The 24,798-nt window shown below is 40.8% G+C and overlaps 1 protein-coding gene across 1 annotated transcript; it reads left to right on the top strand.

The window, feature by feature from the left end:
• The first annotated feature begins 18,575 nt into the window (after nt 1-18,575).
• Nucleotides 18,576-19,093, top strand: LOC100768500 (centrin-1). Its single transcript, XM_027397977.1, is given in 2 exon segments — nt 18,576-18,828; nt 18,831-19,093. Coding segments are annotated over 2 exon segments (516 nt in total).
• The last annotated feature ends 5,705 nt before the right edge of the window (nt 19,094-24,798 follow it).

Here is a 24,798-nt window from a genome sequence, read left to right as displayed (position 1 = left end):
TCCTTTTCTGAACTTTGGTTTCCCATTCATCAAATGAGGATAGTGGTGCTATCACTGCTCAGTCTCACACTGTTGGCCTAGTGACATCAGGAATATGGAAAGCTTCTCCTATCAGCCAAATGTGCCAATAGAAGATGAGCAGGAATCCAGACCCACAAAGATCAGATGTCAGCTATAGGTTTCCTTCATTTTTTCCACTTGTAATCTCTTCTCATCTAATAAAAGTGTGTGTGGTACCAGGCAGGAAAAATTGATACACAAATCAAAAGAATTTAACTGAGAATAAATCATAAAGAAATTTATCTTCAAACAATCCTTTGTTATATGTATAAATTCTACCATGAAATGGGGCCACATTATGTTTGCTTCACATGGTGCTGGTATCAAATCCAGGGCTTCATGCAAGTTAGGCAAATATTCTCAGCCCCTGAGTCCCAGCCTTGGTTTGATACTTTAATTTTTTTATAAGCATTGGTGATGAAAAGCACCAGTTTTCTTAAATAAACAGAAAAAATATGTTTGCAGTATTTCAGGAATTATTGGAAATCCTGTTTTATTAAGGACAGAAAATTTCATATGTACAATAAAACCAGCAATGCACTCTGTACTGAGGTCTTGACCCTGAGGCTGCATTTGCTGACATTGTTGAGTGACAGCATACCTGGTGCCTAGTATGGACATTATTGTGCAGTTCCAAGGCTTCTGGGAAGTCCAGCCATTTAACCCACGCTGTATTCAGATCCCCCTGGATGTGTTACACGTTTGGTTCTGAGTTAATTTGTGGTGGTTGTGAGTTCAGAGATCTTTTCCATTGCCAAAGTTTTTTCCACCTTCACATCCAGCTACAGCACCCCATATGGTGTCTGGACATGCCCTTTTATCAGTTGTGTCTATGGAACCCATGCCTAACTAAAGCTGGAAGCCATGTCACAAAAGAAAGTGCACAACTGACTGCTGCGGTAGCATAGTAGTTTAGCATACTGACCCTCACACTCCCCTGTATGTTTGATGAGGATGGAAGTCAGCCTCCTGACCCTCTCAGTCAGTTGGGGCTTTATCAAAACTGAGGTCACAGAGTCACAGAGTCCTGGAAGGGGAGGGGGTACGATTTTATCTTCAGATTTAATTAACTCATTCAGGAGTGTTGGAGCCTGGGGTAATGTTCTCAAAGTTCCAAGTTGACTTGGAAATCAATTTAGAAGTGTTAGTACTTCCCATTGTGATCACCAAAGTGCCTGCTGTGATTACCTCTCTTGGCCAACTGGTCTTGATTTGCAAGGAATGTCATTGCTTCTTGACTATTTATTTATTTATTTATTTATTTATTTATTATTTATTTATTTATCTCTGCCTCAGGAACCTCTTGCCACACACATCCTTTTTTAGGCTTCCTAGGAATACTTCTTTCTGTTATCATGACAACACCCCTTCTCCATATAATCCAGTCTTCACTATGGGTGAAAATCTAGAGAGAAAACCTTAACAGAGAAGGTATCCACTGCTTTGATAACCACAGAAGCATGGTAATCTCATCAGACGTGCTCTAACCCCACAGCAGGGCCCTTGCATTCTGAAAGGACTTCAGACCTTTGGACTTGTTGGGGTGAATTTCAATACTTTGATTTCAGAAGTACTGATATTGTGGAAGTTTTCATTGGAAAAACAAAAATCTTCAGGGTTGGTCCTTTCTGTATTTGGGTGCTGTATATTCTTTTGGCTTCCTCTCCAGATGTGTCCCATCCCAGAGCTCTTGACAGCCTATTTGCATTTCCTCCACAGTGAGGAAGGCATGGTGATCTTGTGTGTGTGTGTGTGTGTGTGTGTGTGTGTGTGTATGATGACTAGAGGTTGGAGCCTGAAACTAACTGCTGAGACTTCCTGCCCAATGATTTCCTGTGTAAACAAAAACAGCTCATCCAAGTCCCAGCAAAAAACACAAACATCTCCCATAGCCTATACCATTCATTCTTTCCGAAAGAACAGTTGGAATATTCCCATTAGTCACTGAGCCCCATAATTTATGATTATTAAAATTCTTACCACATAAGCTTTTGAACCAAGTTTAGCCTCATTTAAAAAAAAAATGGACACAAACACAACTATCTCTTTCATCTACTTGTTTTGAAAGGAAAGCTACAGAAGTTATGGATTCCACAGTCAGAAGGAGTCTCTTTTGATAGTGGAATGTTTTTAATTATTTAAATATTTTCACAGCAAGAGCTCCCAGTGGGATGGTTTCTCAAAATAGTACTGGAGTCCCTGCAGGTAACCATGGCTTCATTGATTAAACAACCTGGTATGAGGTAAAATGTGTGTTCCCCACTTAGGAATGCAACACTGAATATTCGAAGCATCTTTCTGTTTCACTTCTGAGAAACTGAAGTGCTCTTTTACACCACCCCAGGTCCACCACAAGGCTTTCAGGGTCAAGGTAAGAGGTGCATACACCAGGCACAAACCTCTGCTGAATGTTTATAGTTTTGAAAGACAGTAAAGAATAATATTTCCCAGCTCACAAGAAATTAATAGCCTCAAGATTCCATGGAAATAGAATTCACTATTTCTCCTGTCCCTTGTGAAAACATTCTCACATATAGACAGGCGATGGCTATTCTAAGATTCTTTTAAGGACTGCACTCATTTAGATAGATAGATAGATAGATAGATAGATAGATAGATAGATAAAACAAAGGCTTAAAATAAGGTCAAAGTGGAACTGGCCAAGCTCATCAGGCATTCCTTTCAATTTAGACTCTGGGTAAGAGCACATACAACTCTCTATGTTTCTACTTTTTGCCTGTTTTTTTCTCCATTCTTCCCTTCTTGCCCAAAACATTTAGCATCTACTATGTGCAATATTTATATTAAATACTTGGGGTAGTTTCCACATTTTGTGGAAAGGACAAATACTGAAATTAATCACTTATTCCATTCCCTGAGTGGATGGAGCCTATGGAGTTCTTACTGCATGTGTCCTGCCTTGCAACTACAATAAACCCCTAGCTACCTAGGACCCCAAGTGCTTGTTGGTACTGTGGGGTCAAAAATAAAAAGGGATATTTGAAAAAAAAATTGGTGCACACACTCCACCAATGAGTGGAAGAAGAATGAGATCATGTCTTCAGAAAAAAGGATGGAGTTAGAGAACACCCTATTAAGTGAGAAACACCAGACTCATGAAATTAAATACCATATATTATCTCTCATGTATGGAATTGAACAGCAACAAATAGACTTGAGAGTAAAAAGGAGGAGTAAATACTATAAGTGCTTTATATGCATATAAAAGTACATAGAGAATATGATTTTATAGTTACCTGTATGTAAATCTTACATACATATTTTATAAACATACATGTTATGAAGTCTTTTGTTGCATACAATTAATATGTGCTATAAAAGAGCTTTTAGAATCACAAAAAGGGATATTTGTGTCCTCTTGTTTCTCTACTTGCCTATGATTTGAAATATATAAGGAAAATGAAAATGTTTAATATTCTCTGTCACCTTTGTGATTAAATATAAAATGTAATAAAGTGCTCATAACGCATTGTCCTAATTTTTATCATTTTGCTGTGAAGTATCATGAACAAAGCAATTTAGGTAGCAATAGTTTGTTTTGGCTTATAATTCCTGGTTACAGTCTATTACTGTGGGCAAGTCAAGACAGGAACTTAAAGTATCACATCAAGAAAAGCAAGAAAAGAAAAATTAATTGCTTCTTTGCTTCCTTTTAACCTGTTTCTCCTTTCTTATATTGTTTAGGACTTCCTGCCTAGAGAATGGTGCTGCCCACAATGGGCTGGGTCTTCCTACATCAATTAGACAATTTCTCCTCCTTACACAAGTTTACAGACTAACTGATGGAGGTATTTCTGCAACTGAGGCTCTCTTCTCAGGTGAATATATAGATTGTCAAATTGTCATTTAGAACCAACCAGCATGGACACTAGAGATTATCAGTTGAATGGATGGGATGTTTTATATCAAAGACAAGAATTAAAAAATGTTTTCTACAAGAATATTTAGAAATATTTCTGTGTTAGAAATCCTGTTTTTGTCTGCTTACACATGAAATGGAGATTAGTTTCTTTTAACTCTTCTGAATGCATAATCTCAGTGGATTTTGACACATTTGTCTTAAGTATATATGGAAAGCTGTGGAGCATAGTGTTTGTTTGTTTGTTTTTCTGTTGGGGGGCAGGTGTGGAAATTATTATGCATCCCAGGCAGGAGTCCAATTCCCAGGAATCCTCCTACTTTAGCTTCCCCAATGCTGGAATCACAGTTGTTGAACCACCATGCCCAGTCACCATCTCTTCCATTTCTTATTTACTTCTGAGGGGTATATGTTTTTCTATTATACTAGCCATTATATCAAGTATCAAAATAAACTGGTTAGAACCAGACTCACCAAATACTTTATAAAATTTTTGCATAGTGCTTTTAAATGATGTTTTTAATTTTTCTACTTTTATTTTTGAGATAGGGACTCTCAAAAAGAGAGTAGGTTGGCCTTGAATTCGTAGACATCTGCCTCATCTCTACTTCTCATACAGTTTAAAGGCATCTGTCACCAGGCCAGGCCAAGCATAACTTTTAACTTCTGATCCTCCTGCCTCCACCTCCCCAGTGCTGGGATTACAGATGTGTGCCCCCACTATGGGCTTATGTGATACTGGGATCAACCTAGGACTTCATGAATACTAAGTAAGTACTTCATCAACTCAGTTACATCCCAGCCCCTCTGCAATGACTGATGTTTCATCTTCTCTCCTGATGTTAATGAATACCTTAGTTTGTTTTCTTGGTCAGTCTTGCCAGAGATTTGATGATTCTATTGTTGTCAAACAGTTAATTTTTGTTGATCATCCTTATTGGCATATTTTCCCTTGTTAATTTCTACTATGTTTATTATTTTCTTCTTTATATTGTCCCCATGACATTTTAGTGTTTTAAGCAAAACCTTTTAACTCACAAAATTTCAAGCTTTATTCTTCATCACTGTGAGCATTTATAGCTATAAATCTCTGTTACACCTTTTTGAAACATTTAATAATTTTAACAGTTACTACTGTTATGAATCTTTCTTCTTACCTTACTGAGACATTAAATAAAACATTTAACTTTGGTTTAGGACTGAAGGACCAGTGGGAAAGAAGCAAAATAAATTGGATCTGGTCCTTCAGTAGAAAAACATGATTTAAAAGCACTATGCAAAAATTTTATGACAGTAAATTTCAATTCCTAAGTGAAACATTCAAATTACCAAATGCAAGTGATCAAAACTGTCTCAAAATGGAACAGGAAATCCTAACAGATTAGAAAGGCATGGTGGGTTATATCTGTAATCTCAGCACTGGGTAGGTTGAGGCAGGAGGACTGCCAAAATTTCAAGGCCCACCTGATTACATAATGAGTTCTCGGCTAGTCTAGGCTGCAAAGTGAGATCTATTTATTCAGAGAAAAAAAGACAAAACAAGAACAACAACAAAATCCCAACTATTTAAAGAAACTGAATCTTAAAAGACATTAAAGATGGAAATCATAAAAGTTAAATTCACAAAATAAACTGAAGTAATCTAAAGATTTTTCTAAAAATACAAAAATATATTTTTACTATAATGAATACTAAACATTCAAGGATTAAATAACTCCAAATTTAATAACATTTTTGGATTATATACAAAGAATACTCTTGAATTCATATTATAATACTTGCTCAATGTTAATACCAAAATATGATGAGGACATTCAAAGAAAAGTATAGATGAACTGTGAATTTATATGTAAGAACCCTAAACAATGTATAGCAAACTATTTCCAGTAGTGAACATAGGGCAGATAATCACCAAGTTCACCAAGTGTGTGTGTGTGTGTGTGTGTGTGTGTGTGTGTGGTAGTGTGTGTGTGCGCGCGCGCGTGCGCGCGCGCTCGCGTGAGCGTGCACGCATGCTCGACCACACCTGTGCTGCACAGAGGTTGACATTGAGTGCTTCCATCAGTCATTCTCCACCTTATGTTTTTGTTGTTGTTACATTTATTTTTTCAATCAGGGTTTATAGACTTGGCTGTCATGGAATTAGCTCTGTAGATCAGGCTGCCCTTGAACTCACAGAGATATACCTGCCTCTGCCTCCTGAGTGTTGGGATGAAAGGTGTGTGCAACCATCTCCTGGTTTAAACTTTTTTATTTGTGTATATGGGGTCAGTTCCCAGCACCCATATCACATGGCTTACAACCTACAACTCCAGTTCCAAGGGGATATAAAGCCTCTGACCTCCACAAACAGCAGTACTCATGTGCAAATGCCTCCCTCTGGCCCTGACACATAATTAAAAATAATCAAATCTTTAAGAAGATATTTGGCTCATTAGATAATACTTTGTTATCAACAAATTTGCCAGGTGTGGTAGCATATAACTGTAATTCCAGCACTCAGAGCCTGGAGTAGGAAGGAAGATTATCTTGAGTTCAAGGCCAGCCTGAGCTAAATATTGATAGGCTAACTTGAGCTACAGTGTGAGACTCAGTCTGGAAAATACAGGAAAAAATAAATATTACAATGAAAATAAAACAGGTTACAGTCTGGTTGCTTAGGTGTTTGTTCCAGTTTAGAGCTCTCATGTTTATTTTCCCTGGGAGGAGAAAGAAGCTAGCTAGAACCAAATGTGTCAGTTTCAATGTCTGTCCCATTCACAGTGTCTGTTTTTATTTATATAGTAGTACTAGCTATATATTTTATTCAGCATTGTTTTCACATATGACACTTGAGGACATGTGCATGTGTTTATGATCCTAGCTATCATATAGAGAGTGACCATTTTAATTTATGGATGATCCCAATTGTAACTTCCCCCAAATGGCAATAAAAATTTTCAATATTCTTAAAATAAATGCCTGTCTCTGGAGCAGGGGACATAAAGTGACAGTGTGTCAACCACAGATTTGTCTTGAGTTTATTTACTTATAATTTAACAGTGCTGGCCCAAGAAGTGTCCTGTCAGCAAAAGCTGCAGTGTTTGAAGTTGCTGGCAGAAAGGGAGGAAATAGCTAGGGTTCAGAATGCAAAGAATGTAGTTTCCCTAAATGCCTCAGGATTACAAGATACTATAGAACTAAGAAATTTGCTCTTTATACTAGCCCTGGAGGATTCCTTAACTATTTTTACACAATTGAAAGTTTAAGTTACTGATGGGGAGAGGGAATGTACTTTTGTCTCTTGGACTCATATAATGGGAATCAAGAATCACATGTATTATGAGGATATACGTGATTCTTGATGAGAATATATGATGAGACTATTGTCACTCATATATAAGTCATTTTTTTTTTTTTGTCAGACAGAGTCTCACTGTGTGTCTCTAGCTGGCCTAGAACCTGTTATGTAGACCAGGCTGGCCTAGAACTCACAGATTAACTTTCCTCTCTTTCCAAATTCTAGGATTAAAATCGTGTGCCCAGCTCAGTCACAGAATTGATTTCTATACAAAATGTGTTCCAGAATTTCTTTTTGAAAAACCTTTTTTTCCCCAAAGGTCAAAGTTCCCAGTGTTCTTCCTAAATCTCTTTATTTTTCCCAATTCCCTGGGAGCTGGAAGCAGGCTTGAGTATGTTGTTGAGAAGGACTATTAAGCAATAGTCCTAATCTCTAGCTATCTGTCCCTTCACTGTGTTATGCATGGGTCTTTGTGAGTGGCCAGGAAGACTGTACCTAGATCAGCCCTACTTCCAAGCCTGACAGGAACAAAGAGGTCCAAGAAGAAAGGACACAGGGACAAAGAAGCCAGGGTGTGTCCGTCTCTCTCTTCAAGCTGCTTCAAGGGTGAAAACCAAATAGAGCAATTTTATGTCTGCATAGTTTACTTTCCCCATCCAATTGGCCCCAGTATGTCTCTCTTTTAATGAAGATATTTTTGAGCAACAAAGGGTCTAAGCATCACAGACTTTAAGCTGATTTCCCAGTCTATAGGCTTGTTTCTGAGAAGCCTAACTGAACCATAGCAGAAGTGAGCACCACAAAGACTGGGCAAGCACACACCCACAGGCCCAACTCAGCCTGCCCTGTTTTCTCATCTGCAAAGAGATTTCCTTTGAGTTTTTTAATTTGGATTTTTCAGTGTCTTTCAAAAGGTCACATACTCTCCAGGTCACTGCTAATCCCTAAAAAAGTCCTTATCAGCAAACTACATGGCTCCTTCTGTGTTACCTGATTCCACAGTGTACCTCTGACCTTTCAACCTCTGCTGAGTGAAAATTCTCTTCTATTAACAGCCTCAGTCAGGCTTTCAAGCTGAAGCTCCAAGGCGCTTGGAGAACGAAAGCAAGTACATCACAACAGCTCTCAATAAAATAAAATAAATAAAAATCCAACCCAGCCACTTTTGGGCCTTTCGTTTCATTTCTGATCTGGTCAGATCCCTGCCTCTGTGGACTGTAGAATTATAGTCCATAAGTGTCTGTGCTGAGTTGGTGTCAATATTGGTCCTGTTTTGTTTTCTGCAGAGTCTTCCCACCAAAGTAATCTTAGTTTGGGAAGAACTGAGATTCTGTTCAAGAATCATAGAGGAAGGGCTGGCTGGGTGTGGTGGTCCAAGCCTTTAATCTCAGCACCCAAGAGACAAAGGCAGAGGCAGGCCTTAATGCAAACAAAAACAAAATAAAAAACAAACAACAAAAAAATCACATCTCTTTCTTCAAAGGGAGTAAGAGAGAGTTTATTATGGAGTCAAATTTTAGTGACCAAGGCCCAGAAAATGTGAAGCCAGGTCATCCCAGGCTGCAATGTGGAAGAATTCCATGGAGTTTTATAGTAACAGGGCAAAGAAAGTCATTAATCAAGGAAGTTAAAAAATAAACACACACACACACACACACACACACACACAGACACACACACACAGACACACACACTGAAAATACCAGAGATGTGTGTCACACAAAGATGAAGAAATTTCTCCTACAGGCCTCAGATGATTTCTAATGACATTCTTAGCTTTTGGTTTGGTGGAACTTAGTAGTCTGTTAACAGATTACAAAGGGCTTTTAATGTATTGGTCACAGGATGCTAATTCTGACAGGGAGGTTGACTAGGAATGGCTCTTCAGGGGGCTAAAGCTGGCTCTAGTTTAGGTAATCAAGCTCAGACCTGCTCCATCCCAAGCTCTTTATGGAACTGCAGCTCTAATCAGATGCTCTGTCTTGCAAGCACAGCTTCTTTCTAGGAATTTTTGTTCACCCAGGTGACTTCAATATTTGCTTGATCTACATAGTGAGTTCCAGGTTAGCCAAGGTTATGTAGTGGGTCTCAGGAAAAAAGAAAGGAAGAGAGTGAGGGAAGAAAAGAGAAAGAGAGAGAGAGAGAGAGAGAGAGAGAGAGAGAGAGAGAGAGAGAGAGAGAAGAGAGAGAGAGAGAGAGAGAGAGAGAGCGAGAGATTGAGATTTTATTTTTATTTTTGAGACAGGGTCTCATTATATATCCCAAACTGGGCTGAAACTTGCAATTCCCCTGCCTCGATTCAGCTTCCCAGATGTTGAGTTATCAGGCGTGCACCCCATACTCATCTACCACATTCAAAATGCTTTGAATGATCAGTCACATTTCTCCTTTTCCTTGCTTTGTTGACTCCAAACCCAAATGATGTATGAAGTAGAAACCTTGGTTAGTAGAGTTACATCGTAGACCAGGCTTCACCATGAATATCATGTCTGTCTCTTTGCTAAAACATACACATTTCCACAGGCCTTGACTCCATCCTTTGAAAGCCGCAAAAGAAGATGTATACTTTTTGTGGGTTAATTGTAGATTTGATTTGGGGGGAGGTGTTAGACCCCCGAAAACTCAAGTATCCGGGTTCCCAGGCCACGTTCGCGGTCACCCCAATCACCAGGCAGATTCGAGAGCGTGCTGCAAACTGCACGAGGCTTTATTGTAATTTAATGAGCTAACCCCATGTTAGCTCGGGTCTTTCACCCACCCGCCATGGCGGACAGCTAGAAAAGACGGTTTGAAGCCGCTGTGTACAGATCTTTATAGGGCAGCGTAAGGGGAGTGTCTAGGGGTACGCACAGGCTCACGATTGGTGTGCCTCCAGGCTTGGAGGGCTTGCCCTGTGTTGATTGGTCAACTGGTTGTTATGGCTCATAGGCCCTCCCAGGGTGGTTGCTATGCTTTCTACGTCATTGCTGTGCGCTTGTCCGTAAAGCACACCCAGAGCCATAAAGCATAGCGCCACCAGCTAACTTCTGATTGGCTCCTTGTCACAAGACAGGCATCTGACCTTCTATTGACTAGGTCAAGGTCATAGAAGCACATGTTCGGCTGTTATGGCTGCCGAAAGGGAAACTGTTTCCTTCATTCCCCCATTTTCTTTTTTGGAAACTCCAATCATGGAATTGCTGTCTCTCTAGTATCCCCATCACGGAGTGATAGATATTGGCATCCCCATGCAAGGGAGTTCCTTTTGACTTAGCATTTTAACCAGGGAAAATGGACGCTGAAATTCTTTTCCAAACTGCTTCCTGCTGACTTTGGGACGAAGTTAGGGACCCCAGAAGGTTGAAATGCTAGTCAAAAGCAAAAAGGAATTTAGGCAATGGGGAATTCATCAGGGGCTTCTGGTTTGCAGAGACAGGGGTGTCCATATCAGCTGGACTGGTTCACATCCACAGCAAGTCTAGGGCTCGCAGTCTACTTGGAACAGCCTGTAGTCAGCAACTGATACTCAGATGTCTGCCAGAAGCAGAAACCTGTTTAAGACATGTTTAAACTAGGAACAGAGGTTAAAACTTATAGAAAAAGCAGATATTTGGATATCTGTTTAAAAAGCAGGAACATATTTATAACTTTGAGTCCTAGCAAAAACTACAGATTTGGGCTATAAGCATGTACATTTTTCTTCTGTCCAGAGAGCCAGGTATGGATTGGACAGCGGTGCCGCCTTTGGCCTGATGAAAAGCCCTTTAAGTTTGTACTTAGATGACAACAATATAAACTTAAAAACCTTGAACTTGTGCCTGAACAGTATATAGTCATTATTTTATCAACTAACACACTGACTAGTCTATAGTGGATCTGACTGCCTGATGCTGTCAAGCTGACAACCAGTAATATTTCAGAGATCTGAGATAACAATTTAAATGCCATATTCTGAAGATCTCTGAAGCATTAAAGGTCTGGTTGTTATGGCTCATAGGCCCTCCCAGGGTGGTTGCTATGCTTTCTACATCATTGCTGTGCGCTTTTCCGTAAAGCACACCCAGAGCCATAAAGCATAGCGCCACCAGCTAATTTCTGATTGGCTCCTTGTCACAAGACAGGCATCTGACCTTCTATTGACTAGGTCAAGGTCATAGAAGCACATGTTCGGCTGTTATGGCTGCCGAAAGGGAAACTGGTTCCTTCAGAGGGATATATGTTTGTGAGTATGTGTTGTTTGTTTGTGAGGGGATTATTTTGCTCAATGGTTAGTTACTTAAAGCCATAATAATGGGATGGGGTGAAGCTTAATGGTAGAATACTCACCTACCATTCCTGAAGATCTGGGATCAGTGACTCCAGTCTTGACAGGGGGCAGAAGGAGGCCACAACAAAGCCAGCAAAATTTGCTGTGAATCACAAAGTAAAATTTGCTTTTGGAAAAGACAAAACAGACATTTTATGCTGCTGTAGGCATCTTCCACAAGCTTCCTTGGCGCCCAGGGAACTGACTGCCTCAAGCTATCCTTTGGTACTGGGAATATTTGGGTGAAAGTTACAGGAACTGTGAAAGTCTGGCAGATTCTTTTTTTTTTTGTAAATAAAATACAGCCTGTTTCTGAAAGGAATACTTCTTTATTCCTGGGGTTACAGAAGAAGAACTCATGCAGCTGTTGGTTGGACACTAAAATCTGTTCCTGAGCTTGCCAAAAGGATTGAGGTTGAGTCTGTGGTCTTGACTTCATAGTCCCACTCAAGAGACCACTGGGACTGTAAATGCTTGCTGTTGAATCCATTTCTTGTAAATAGCTCCACATATTAGGAACACATAATTTAGTTTGATATTGCTGATTTTGGAGTGCACCCTCAGGGTCTGGTACAGTCATCCTGCTTATTTTCAGAGCAGCTCTGGTCTGCACTTGTAGGAAGGCAAGCAAGCAGCCCCTAGGCACTTTACTATTTATGCTTTCTGTCTTAGGTGGTAAATGGCTCCTATCTAAATAACAATAGACCTAGGCCCAGGCAAGTTTACACTCATCTTTTTTGTCTTTTATTTTTTAATTTATTTTTTATTTAAATTCCTTAATTACCACTCATATTTACATATCCATCACCCCCTTCCCCTCACCCGCTCATCCTCCCATGTTCCCCCCAGATCCCCCAACCCCTCCCTACACTCATCTTGAACACAAGATGATATGTGCAGCTATGGAGCACCTGATGGCCGAATAGTAGGTGAAAGGTTCAGGCATTATGCTGGCCTGCCCCTGTTACATGGCAGAATCCATTCAGGCTCAGACCAGGGTTCCATGGGAACTAAGTCTGCACGCAGGTGTAGAGGACCCCTTTAAAAGACAGACCCCTGCCCACTTACGCTCTCTCTGCCCCTCCTCTCTTCTCTCTGCCTCTTTCTCTCGAGACTGGTCATGGTGGTCACCCATTAACCCTGTTCCTCTTCTCTCTTAGTCTCTCTCCTCTGCCAGGCCTATAACAAACTGGTTAATATGTCATTTAGTCTCATGTATCATCTTGAGCCTCTTCTTCAGACAAAATAATAACAGTATGTGCTGCTAAAGGGCAGCTACAGAGTGCCTTTAGGATTAAGGGAAGTAACTGTTATCTGCCCTTTATACATAATAGAAATCTTCTGCCATTGTCCCAACTTTGGTTGGTTATTTAAGATGATGCATAAATAAACTGGGCACGTTCAGTATTAACTGACACTGCCCTCCTGATATGATCCTATGTCTCCATCTTTTAACGCCTGTAGCTAGCCTTCCCTCATCCGAACTCCCCCACTCAGGACCAGACCCAGGGTTATTCTGCTGGTCCTGATGGAAGCCCCACAAACACCAGTCCAAAACACTAGGCCTACACTTCCTCCAACAAGACCACACCTCCAAAGAGTGCCACTCCCTAAGGGCCACAAATTCAAACACATGAATTTCTAGTGGCCATTACTTTTCAAAATACCACATATACTACTAATATATATATTTTTCTAAGGACAAAGGTAAATGCCAAACATATGGGCTCTGTTCTGACTAGTTTTATGTCAACTTGACACAAGGTAGAGTTATCTGAAAGAAAGGAACCTCAATTGAGAAAATGCTCCATAAGATCCAGCTGTAAGACATTTATAAATTAGTGATCATGTGGGATGGCCCCATTTGGTGATGCCATCCCTGGGTTGGTGGTCCTGAGGTCTATAATAAAGCAGGTTGAGCAAGCTATGGGGATCTCTGTGGCTTCTGCATCAGCTCCCACCTCCAGGTTTCTACTTTGAGTTTCTGTCCTGACTTCCTTCAATGATGGAATACAGTGTAAAAGTGAAACGCAAATAAACTCTTTCCTTCCCAACTTTCTTTTTAGTCAGGTATTTCACACCAGCAATAGAAAACCCAACTAAGAAAGTTGCTTTCTTCTAGTGATTGTGCAATTGAACCCAATGGTTTCGCATCTTGGTGAGTATAAAGCCAAAACAAGAACAAACCAACCAGGACATAAAAGAATGGAGAGGCATCTATTACTGGCAGTGGGGTAGTCTAGAAAGCATGGTGTTCTTAAATAAATATTGAGAGGGTATTTTCACAGGGAAAACTATCCATATGATACATGCAAAACACAGCTCTCACCTCAAAGGGAATAAGAATTGATTCCTGAACAAGAAACAGGTGACCATGAGTTTAGATTGATCTAAATGACATGTTCCAGTGTAGAAATGGTATCATGAAATTTCCATAGCTATAGAACAAAATGAGGTCCGAAATCAAGGTATTTTCAAATACAGGTGTGTTGTGCCCAAATTCTGAATCCCCAATCACCAAGAGGCCCATTTCGATGCAAAATCAATGAGTCTTTTATTGCAGTTGTTTAAAGAGCTAACTCCTTGTTAGCTCTGGCCTTTCATCCATCTACCAGGGCGGATGGTGGGGGGGGGGATTCAGAGAAGCCACTGCATAGGGCAGCATAAAGGGAGTGTCTAGGGGTATGCACAGGCTCAGGATTGGTGTGCCTCCAGGCATGGAGGACTTGCCCTGTGTTGATTGGTCAACTGGTTGTTATGGCCCATAGGCCCTCCCAGGGTGGTTACTATGCTCTGCACGTCATTGCTGTGCACTTGTCTGTAAAGCACACCCAGAGCCATAAAGCATAGCACTACCAGCTAACTTCTGATTGGTTCCTGCCACAAGGCAGGCATCTGTCCTCCTAGTGACCAAGGCAAGGTCAGGCAAGCATGTGTTAGGCTGTTATGGCTCCCAAAATGGGGAGCTGGTCCCTTCAGAATGAAGCAGGTAGAGGTTACAGTGCAGCAGGGAACTATCTGGATTCAGGCTTTAGACACCACCTGGTGGCACTTTTAGCTCTTGGGTTGGTAGAAGTTAGCTGTCTGTTAATACATCCCAGAAGGTTTTAACTGACAGTCACAGGGAAGTTCAGACACAAAGGTGGCCAATGATGGGCTACTAAAGGTATTGCTATGATTAATTCTGTCAGCTTGGCACAATTTAGAGCCACCTGGGAAGAATCTCATGGAGGGTTTGTCTAGGTAAGGTAGGCCAACTGACATGTTATGGGGGATTGCCTAATACACCATATTTGAAGTAGAAAGACCTTGCCATTGTGGGTGGCAGCCATTTCCTGGGTGAGCATCTTGCACTGTACAAATGCTAGTAAGTATGCAGGTATTCATCCTCCCTCTCTTTTCACTGTGGATGTGACTAGCTGTTTCAACTTCCTGAAGCCTTAACTTCCTTGAAATGGTGGGCTGTAACCTGGAATTAGAAGCTAAAACATTTCTCTCCAACTTGCTTTTTGTCAAGGTATTTTTTATCACAACAACAGATATGAATGAGAATAAATGCTTAAAAAAAAAAAACACATAATACTTTGGCTCTAGGTCTGCTATATTCCAGCTCTCTACCAACACAAACTTCCAGTCAGACAACCAGCTGTGTAGAATCTTTAAAAAATGCAGATGCAGTTTTTTTATTTTTTTTTCAGGAAACTTTACTGCATCATGTTCATGTAAGAATGCACATTTCTGGAGAGATACCTCAGTGGTAAGGAGTATTTGTTGTTCTTCCAACCCAGTTCAGTTCCTAGCACCCACACAGTGACTCATACCTGCCTGTAATCCTACTTCCAGGGTGTTTGACACCCTCTCTGTGCACTGGGAATGCATGTGATGCACATTCATACACCCAGGCTTTCTCAGTTTAGATGCACATTTTGAGCCTGCTCCACTCATGACCATTCAGCACATATTCAAAATAGAAAGAAGCAGAAGTTAATACTTCTGGGTAGAGAATTTCATATCGTAATGACTGAGGTCACCTAAAAGAATGAGTCAGAGAGACTTGGTGGCCTCTGCTGCTTCCTCTCAAATTTCTCCAAAGAGCTCTAGTTGAAAAAAAAAAAGAAACAAGAACAACTTTAAGAACTTGGGGGTGAGGTGGAAAGGATTATTTTTATATAGCTCAGGCTGGTCCCAAACTTCTGATTTTCTTGCCTTCACCTGCAAAACACTGGGATTACAGGCATTCCCCACAGGTGCAGCCCAGCTAAAGAGTCATTTAGTGTCCAAAGTCCCCTACCCTTTGTCCCTTCCTCATTTACCTGCTAGGAGAGTGCCCCAGATTCAGATAAATGACACAAATTCCTGTGGAATCTTTCTAGGGAGGTTGCTTACCTACTACTAGCTGCATAGAAGATGATCATTTCCTCTCTTTCTAGCCATCCTATGTTTTACTAATAATTTTAATTTTGGGGGAAGGCAGCATGGTGTAATGAGCAAGGCCTAAATGTTGAGCTCTGGTAAGGCCAAGGTGTAGCCTCAAAATGCATTTATTGGCTGTATACTGCTAAATATACATTGAAGATATCTTCTAGGCCTTGCTTTTTTCCATAAGCAAGATGGGAAATGAACGAAGGGATCAAATGAGGCAACAATGGGAGGCGCAGACCCAACACTCGGAATATAATTAATGCCTCCTTTTGAAGTCAGGATTGAGACGACAAACATAGAATGCTCATCAACAACTGCCTTTGAGGGCACTGTTTTCTACAAAGAAAGCTCTTGGTGGCCCTTTGTTGTGACTGCTGATTGCACACATCTGGAAACTATGACAACCAGTTTGCTTTCAGTTCATCTTGACCCCAATATTGCTCTACATAAGGCAGCCTCTAGCCTTTAGTTTTCCTCAACACATCAGAAGGGTGGCTGTCAAAGGAAATGCATGTCTGGGAGGAACTGAGGTCTGACTGGTTGATACCTAGTTCTGTATGGTCCTATTAGAGAACTGTCCCTGGGGCCTCTTTGGGATTTTTTGAAAATTAAAAATACATTAGGGAATTTTAGTATGGTACTTCAAATGTGAGGGTGTGTGTGTGTATGTCCATGGGGAATAAGGGGTGAGCTGATTTCCCCAAATTCATGAAAATAGTAAGATGTAGAATTGAAAGTAAATACAATAAGTTCAAGAAACATGAGGGGGGGTACCTTACATGCTTTTTTTTTTTTTTTTTTTTTTTTTTTTTTTACCTTCAACAGCCTATACCTAAGCCCTCTGTCTATTGTCACTGAGGTAGGTATTAAGATTTAGCCAACTCAACATGCATAAGAGACTAGGTTTTAGTTCAGTGGAGAGTACTTTCATAGCATGGGTGCAACCCTGGATTTAATTCTAAAAAACTAAATAACTAAACAAATTTTCTAAACCCTCCATATAATCAATATTGGATCATAATTTAAAAACAAAACAAAAGACATTTTGCAAAATACTCCTAGTATTTTTGGATCTTTTGAATACCTCCATTCTTTTGATGACTTAGAAGGTATTTGAGGACCAATATTAACTGTCATGCATGAAGTCAATGGATATCAATATTCCTTCAATATGTCAAGCACTCTTCTGTGTTCCTGGGATACAGAAGCTTTGCAACAAAACTTCTGCCAGCTGTAATCTGTTGCACACATCAAGTACTGGTAAATGTAGATGGGTAAAAATTAAAAGTTGATCACCTGTATTCGCTTACTTAGTAACTTTTTTCTTTATTACTTAGTAACTATCCCTTTATTTCTAAAAGACAAGTTTAAGTCTCCATATGTGCTGTGTAATCACTTCCCATGTCCACAATCAAAGAGGGATCACAGTAACTGAATACAACGGGCTATCCTCTAGATGAGGGTGGAACCAACTAGCATGACCAAATGAAAGTATGCAGACTTATTACTTGCAGTACCTAAGGAGAGCATTGGCATTATCTACAAATCAATGCTCTCACCATAAAGTGTAGGAGTTTTATTTCAGAAGCCTACACATATAAGAAAGGACATAATAGAGGCACTTCTGAGCTTGCTTGGTGTAAGATGTCTTTCACTGGGTTTATTTGATTTAAGGTCATATATCTCATTAAAAGGAAAGAAAGATGATAGGCATGAAACTTCCAGGCTTTTGTGTTGAGGACTTTAAGAGTAGAGTACTCTTTAGGTTACCTTGACTGTTTCCTTAAAGATTTTCCCTATGAGTGTTCAGGTGGACCTAAAAGAAAGAACAACTTTGACAGTGCACTCATAGACTTCTAAAGGGACAGTAGATTTCTGCTAATAAAGAGAGTTTGACCCTAAATCTACCTTCCTTCTGAGTGACTTTTATTACCAGAGTGTGGATTCTTTACAGCCAGATTGTATGATAAGCTCTGAGAGTAAGTATAGTGCTAGGGTTTCTAAAATACATGCCAGCATACCAGAAATATAACACTTCCGCCCTTGTCTGTCCGAGTCAAAAATGCATCATGTACCTCAAACCCGGGTACTAAAGTGAATCCTACTGGGTATTACATTTCAGAGTTGAGAAACTGCCAGAAAACTCTTACTACAGTTAAACATAATGTCAGGAGACAAACTTCTTTAAATTTTCCATGTAATTGCTTCCATCTTATGGTGTGACCTGAGTATTCCCTCCTTCTTTTTAGAATTTAATACCAAGTTATCAACTCAATCTTGATTACCCCACCTTTGTCCTTAGGTAGCTTCAGATTAAGGAAGTTATTTTAATTAGTATGAAAAAGGAGCTTCAGACTTTCAAATAAATACACACAAGGTGCTGCAGACACAAACCAACGCCTTGGAAAGAACTGCATTGTAGAGACAACAGTAGCTACAGCAAGGTTCTTGCCTGCTGGTATCAACTTGCAGAAAGTGAATGTCAAAGTGAGGAAACTGTGGATTATAATGTCAATAACATCTAAGATGGGGCAGGGCTCTATGGTGCAGACACTAGGTGCATAGGGGCTGGCGCAGGCGCAATAGCGGGGGTACCTAGCACACACGCGGGTGGCAGGGCGCCGTTAAGGACCCAATCGTGGTGGAAGATGGCGTCCAACTTAAGGAAGCCAAATGTGGCCTCCACCAGCTACAAGAGAAAGGTGGGTCCTAAGCCTGAGCTCACTGAAGACCAGAAGCAAGAAGTTCGGGAAGCCTTTGACCTCTTTGATTCTGATGGGAGCGGAACCATCGACGTGAAAGAGTTGAAGGTGGCCCTGAGAGCACTAGGCTTTGAACCTAGGAAGGAAGAGATGACGAAAATGATTTCAGAAGTAGACAAAGAGGCCACAGGAAAGATCAGCTCAATGACTTCTTGGCTGTAATGACTCAGAAGATGGCAGAGAAAGATACCAAAGAAGAAATTCTGAAGGCTTTCAGGTTGTTTGATGATGATGAAACCGGGAAAATCTCGTTCAGAAACCTCAAGCGTGTGGCCAATGAGCTGGGGGAAAACCTCACGGACGAGGAGCTGCAGGAAATGATCGACGAAGCTGATCGTGACGGCGATGGAGAAGTGAACGAGGAAGAGTTTCTTAAGATCATGAAAAAGACCAATCTTTATTAAGTGACTGCCTGGGGTTCCTGCTTCCACTTCTGTGAAAGTATAACAGAACAGTGTGGTCTGCTTCCTCTTCCTGCCTCATTTGTCTTTGGTTGGCTTCTAAACCTCTAGATCAATTATAATTTTAGGATACTTACTATGTGAGTTCTGTTGTTTAATTTTCAAGAGCAAAATCCTCAATTAAATGTGCCCAATCTGGAGCCTGCTCACAACCATTCATTAAATTGAACACAAGACAGCTTTCTAGGTCAAACAAAACTAGCTTTCTGCTCACTTCTGTGATTTTAAATAACATAAATACATTGGTGATTCCTTCAGGTCAGTGTCCTAGTATGGTGAGTTAGAATTCAGGTCATTCAAGCCATTGCTTTTCACTTAAGTGGATACCGCTCTGAAGGATAATAATGAGGCTACTGTAGAACTATTTTAAATAAGGAAAAACTACTTAAGAACTATTTAAATTATGGACAGATACTCCTCAATAAAACCTTGCTTTCTCTTCAAAAATAAAATATAAACTTTAGGTTTGCTGAGTGTGGTGACATACAGGTATAATCCCAGCACTTGGGATCAATGTATAAGGCCTGCCTGGGCTATATAGCTCCAGGTCACCTGAAAACTATAGAGAGGGATCACGTCTCAAAAACCAAAAGGGTATTGGGGAGATAACTCACATGGTAAGGTGTCTGCTGTGTAAGCTTGAATACCTGAGATTGAATCCCCAACATCCATGTAAAGTCCCGTGCTATCTCCAAGGCTTGGAGATGTCTAGAAGTTATTGGCTATCCAGCTTTCGCTAATCAGTGAGTCATAGGCTAAGCGAGAAACCCTGACTCAGTATAGTGGGCTGGGTGTGGTGGCACTTGTCTTTAATCCCAGCACTAGGAAGGCAGATGCAGATGGATTTCTATGAGTTCAAGGATAATTTGGTTTATATAATGAGTTTCAAGCCAGCCTGGGCTGTGTAGTGAGACACTTGCCTCAAAATCAAAAAGGTGGTACACACGCATGCATGATGGTACCTGCTCACATACATGCGCATATCCACACAAACATATATGTCCATACACACAGAACTGAGACTTTAGCTCTCTGTACTAGGTTACTTGTCTATAGGCTTCCCTTTGGGAGGTGGTTAACTGCAATGGTTGCTGTTTTCTAGCTTAATTGCATGCCAGTCTTCCTTTAACAAGCCTAAATTATCTACTGAGGGGTATGGAGAGAGGATATGCAAAGCTAACACAGAATAAAATTGGAATTTAATTGTGGCCTAAGCAAAGTATAAGTTTTTAAAGAAATTAAGCTAACTATTCCCCTAGTTTGTCGAGACAGGATTTCTTTGTCCTGGACTGACCCTATATTCATTATGTAGCCAAAGATGACCTTGAATTTCTAATCTTCCTGCCTCTACTTCCCAAATGCTGCGGTTATAAGGAATTCACCACCACCATACCCAGTTTATGCAGTGTTGGGGATAAACTCAGGGCCTCCTCTTCATGCTAGGCAAGCACTCTACCAACTGAGTCTGGGTTTGTTGAACAAGGTTTCATTTGTATCCCAGGCTAGCTTCAAATTTCTCCTGCCTTAGCCTTCCTAGTACTGGGGATCATGTGCATTCAACACCATGTTCAGTTTGATTTTTTAGATGAAATGAATATTTACAAATGCATGTTCTTAGTTCAGGTTTTTTTTGTTTTGGTTTTTGTTTTTTTGTTGTTTTTTGTTTTTTATCTGATGCATGTGACTGAGGACATGGGTTAGTGGGTAGACTACTTGCTGCTTAGCCATGAGGACCTGAGTCTGGGTCTGCATAATCTACATAAGAAGTCAAGCATGCCTCTGTAGCTCCAGTGCTAGGAGCTGGGGGAAGGAATGGGAGAGACAGATCCCAAGCTCACTGGCTAACCAATGCCGCCAGTCTTCAGACCATTGGAGGAAATAGGCAAGGCAGGTCAGGCCATTAACTGGTTTACACACCAGATGACAAGTTCCAACTTTTCACGCCATTCTCTTTATCTGATTTGACCACAAACAACTAGAGTTTGTCTTTTAAAAATAAAGTCTAGTTTCAATGGAAAACATGTGTCTCTTTATAATGTTCGAAGAAATTTTGGAACCAGGAAGGGAGTAGCTGATAATAGGCTCTTTGGGATAAGTCTCTGTTCTTTAAGGCAACAGTTGCTTTGAAGGCATGAAACTTACCTGACTTTATAACTGGTGATATTCTTTTCTTTCTGTCCTTTTTTGAGGGGAGAGCAGTTTGGGGTTTTGGTTTTGAGATGGGATCTCATGTAGCCCAGGCTAATCTCTAACTCAAGAGTAGCTCTGAACACCTCATTGTTCTGTCCCAGCCTTCAATGTGCTGAGACTGCAAACATGTCCCACCATGCCTGCATTGTGATGCCGTTTTAGAAATTCTTTAGAAATGTAGCATTTGCTTTGTAGAAGAACTGTAATGATCTGCAACTGCATTTCTAAAGAAGTTACCTGAGGTAAAGACAAGGCAAACCAGTAGAATACTCTTGTGTATTAAATGCTCAACACAAGCCTTTGCTTAGAAAAGCCACTGACTTTGCTACTGAACTGTTTACTGCTGTGTAGTGGTGGAGATCCATGCTAAGTTACCCACAACTATTTTTCTGGCTAAACTTGGGGAAATTACTTCTTGAAATAAAATTACTTCTATAAAATAAAAAATTACTTTGTCAAGATAGTGTCACAATTGTAAACGCTTATATGAATTAATCTGGTACAAATATATGAGGAAAGGGGCTATTAAAATAAGTAAAATGTAGCAAAGTGGAGAAGGTGAGAGCAAGCACATTCCTCTCCCACACAGAACACAGCAGGCTCAGGACACTGATCAAAATAAGCACACCTCTGCACCTGAATTCACCAACACATCAAAATAAGCACATTTCCTCACCTTCACTCATCCAAAATGAAGAGAAAAAAAATTTAGGTTTCAGTAAGGGAGATATTTAAAATGTTTGGCTCGATAGTGGTAGGCTTGCAATTTATCCTGAAATTCTCAACTCTGAAGTTGCATCATTGGGAAATTTGTGAGCCTGAGGTCCAGGGACAGAATCTGGCTTGTACAGAACCACTTGACAGCTACATCAGGGCTGCAGCTGAGCAGGTGTCCCTATCTGAAATGCGCAGCCAAACCACAAAAAAAGGGTGAAATCCTGTCATGAGTCCAGGGCCCTGCATAGAGCCCTGCTAATGTTTATTTGGTACTGCTTCCCAGCCTCCTGCTCTGTCTGCCCATGGAGGTATTTTTCCCCTAACCATTCATCTTTCTGGAGATCTTGCCATGACACTGTTGAGTATTCTTTTCTTTTTTGTTTAAATTTTGAGGTGCTGGGGATTGAACCACATGCTAGGCAAGTGCTTTACCACTGCACTTCGTCTCAAGACCCATTTTTTTTCTTTAAATTGAGCTAGGTTGCATATCAGTCACCTTTGAGTTACTACAATGAAACCCCAGAGGTAGGTTACTGAGATAATGTTCATTTAGCCCGGTGTTGGAGGTTCACGTGCATGTCATTGGCATTGACTCCATTCTCAGTTGTACCAAAACAGGAAAGAACAATGGTGTCAGCATGGGAGCTGGCCAGATAGTATTTCTCTGACCAAGACCAGACAGAAGTAGAGTTCTACAATCTCATTTGAGGACTCTGGCAATGACCTGAGGTCCCCATCCTTCAGCTCTCTAGACTTTATCCCCAGTGTTTCACCACAAATAGCTCTATCATGGAGTCCAGTCCTTTAACACAAGAATGCTTGGGGAACACTCCTCCAGATCATAGAAGACTTCCACTTTCCATTATAGAAGACTTCCAATTTTACATGAATATCTCTATTTCTGGTTCAACAACAACTGGGTATTGGTTGTCGAGAGAGCACAGCAGGTAAAGGAGCTTGCAGTCAAGGCTGATCACCTGAGTTCAATCCCCAAAACCTCCCACTTGGTCTAGAGGGAGAGAACTGATTCTGCTGAGTTGTCTTCTGACCTCCACAAGTCACTCCTGTGGGTGTACATAGAAACAAAGCTAGCAAACAAATAAATAAATAATAAATAAGTGGACACTTCTCCTCAGATGGATCAGGAGTCCCTCCTGGTTTTTCACTTAGCTGGAGAGACACGACCTCTTCTGGCTTCACACTCAGACCACAGGAAATCTGCTCCTGCTCTGGTCACAGCAATTCATAGCCTCCAGTTTCCTATGTGCCACACTATTAGCTAGCAACAAAGGACCACATATACCTAGGGGGCAGGACTCCACTGCAGCAGCCCAGTGACAATCCTTGGGAACAGAAATTTGTCTTTTTCCTGCTGCTGTTACTGTGCCCAAGATAAAGATCAGGTAAGTACACTTCATGGGTGCTGCACTTCCTGGGAGGTGAGAGAACTTCATGTTTTATTCTGGGGAACGCCATACTACAGTTGGTGGCCTCAGGGGCTGCACACAAACTTCAAGTGACCTGTTGGGATATCCCTGTTCACATCTTTACATTTTTAAAGGGGCTAGAAGAGGCTGACGCAAGAGATGAACCCACCATACCTACAAAACTACTCCTGAAAGTCTCACAGTCAAGAATGAACAGCATGTCCAAATAAAAAGGTGGACCACACAGAACTCTCAGCTCAGCTGGCACCCTTTTTCAAGCCAGGAGACTAGATTGCCAATTGCTGCTTGTATCCTGGTGAATCCTGAGTACCCAAGCCACTGAAGCTGAGATCTATGCATAGTACTTCTGAATACTCAAAGTGGCTTAGCCTACTTTGCATACTCAGTCCTCACCTGTGCCCAAAAAGGATGTTCCTTCTTTTCACTCCCTGGGACTTTTGTCTCCACAATGAAACCACAAATGCAAACAAATGGCCATTCTCACTTGTCTTGCTGCAGGATTTTCAAACTCCTTTCTAAATAGTAATAAAGCCTTTTCGTCCCTGACAATGATAAGTAGGAAAGTTTCCAAAAATACGTGGCAGCACTGTTACCAACAGACATCGTTGCCTAATAAAAATGCTGTAAGTGCAGAATGATGAACTACATGGGAAATGACAGAGAAGGACACTCAGGAATGTGAAAGAGTATAACTGACTTCAACTTTGTATGACCTTGAAAAAGTCAGAGTGATCTATTTCCCCAGGTCCCTCAACTAACCAATTGAGCTGTGGTTATTTCCCAAGTCTTTCTGTGGGCTGAACTGAAGTAAGGCTGTCATCCTTCCTGGGAGTCTTTAGGCCTCTCTGCCAGGTCCCTGACCCTTCAGCACCCTCCCTGGAGTACCAGCTAATAAGGCAACTCCTTTCATTAAGTCACTTCCTTGGTGGTGGTAGGTACAGAAACAGCTCTGTGATAATTTCAATCAGTGGTAGGCAAGAGGGTCAGGTCACCAAAACAGGGTTGTGATTACATTCCCAAATAGTTTTCTACAGCTGCTCCCAATTTTCCATGGGCTCACCTTTAAATTAAAAGAATATTTGCAATTTCAAGAATTGGAAAACAAAGCCATGTGTGAGAATGCGAGATTCACTTCTACGCCCTTGCAAGCAACAGGTTGCTTTCCCTTTTCCACACTAAAACAAACAAACAAACAAACAAACAAACAAAACAGCCAAGAAACAAAACAAGCAAACAAACAAAAAACAAAAACAAAACCCAACAACTATTTTTCCCACTCCACCCCAGAATGCC

The sequence above is a fragment of the Cricetulus griseus genome, unplaced genomic scaffold, assembly GCF_003668045.3.
Source record: "Cricetulus griseus strain 17A/GY unplaced genomic scaffold, alternate assembly CriGri-PICRH-1.0 unplaced_scaffold_198, whole genome shotgun sequence".
Taxonomy (NCBI): Eukaryota; Metazoa; Chordata; class Mammalia; order Rodentia; family Cricetidae; genus Cricetulus; species Cricetulus griseus.
This window is presented reverse-complemented; position numbering and strand designations above follow the sequence as displayed.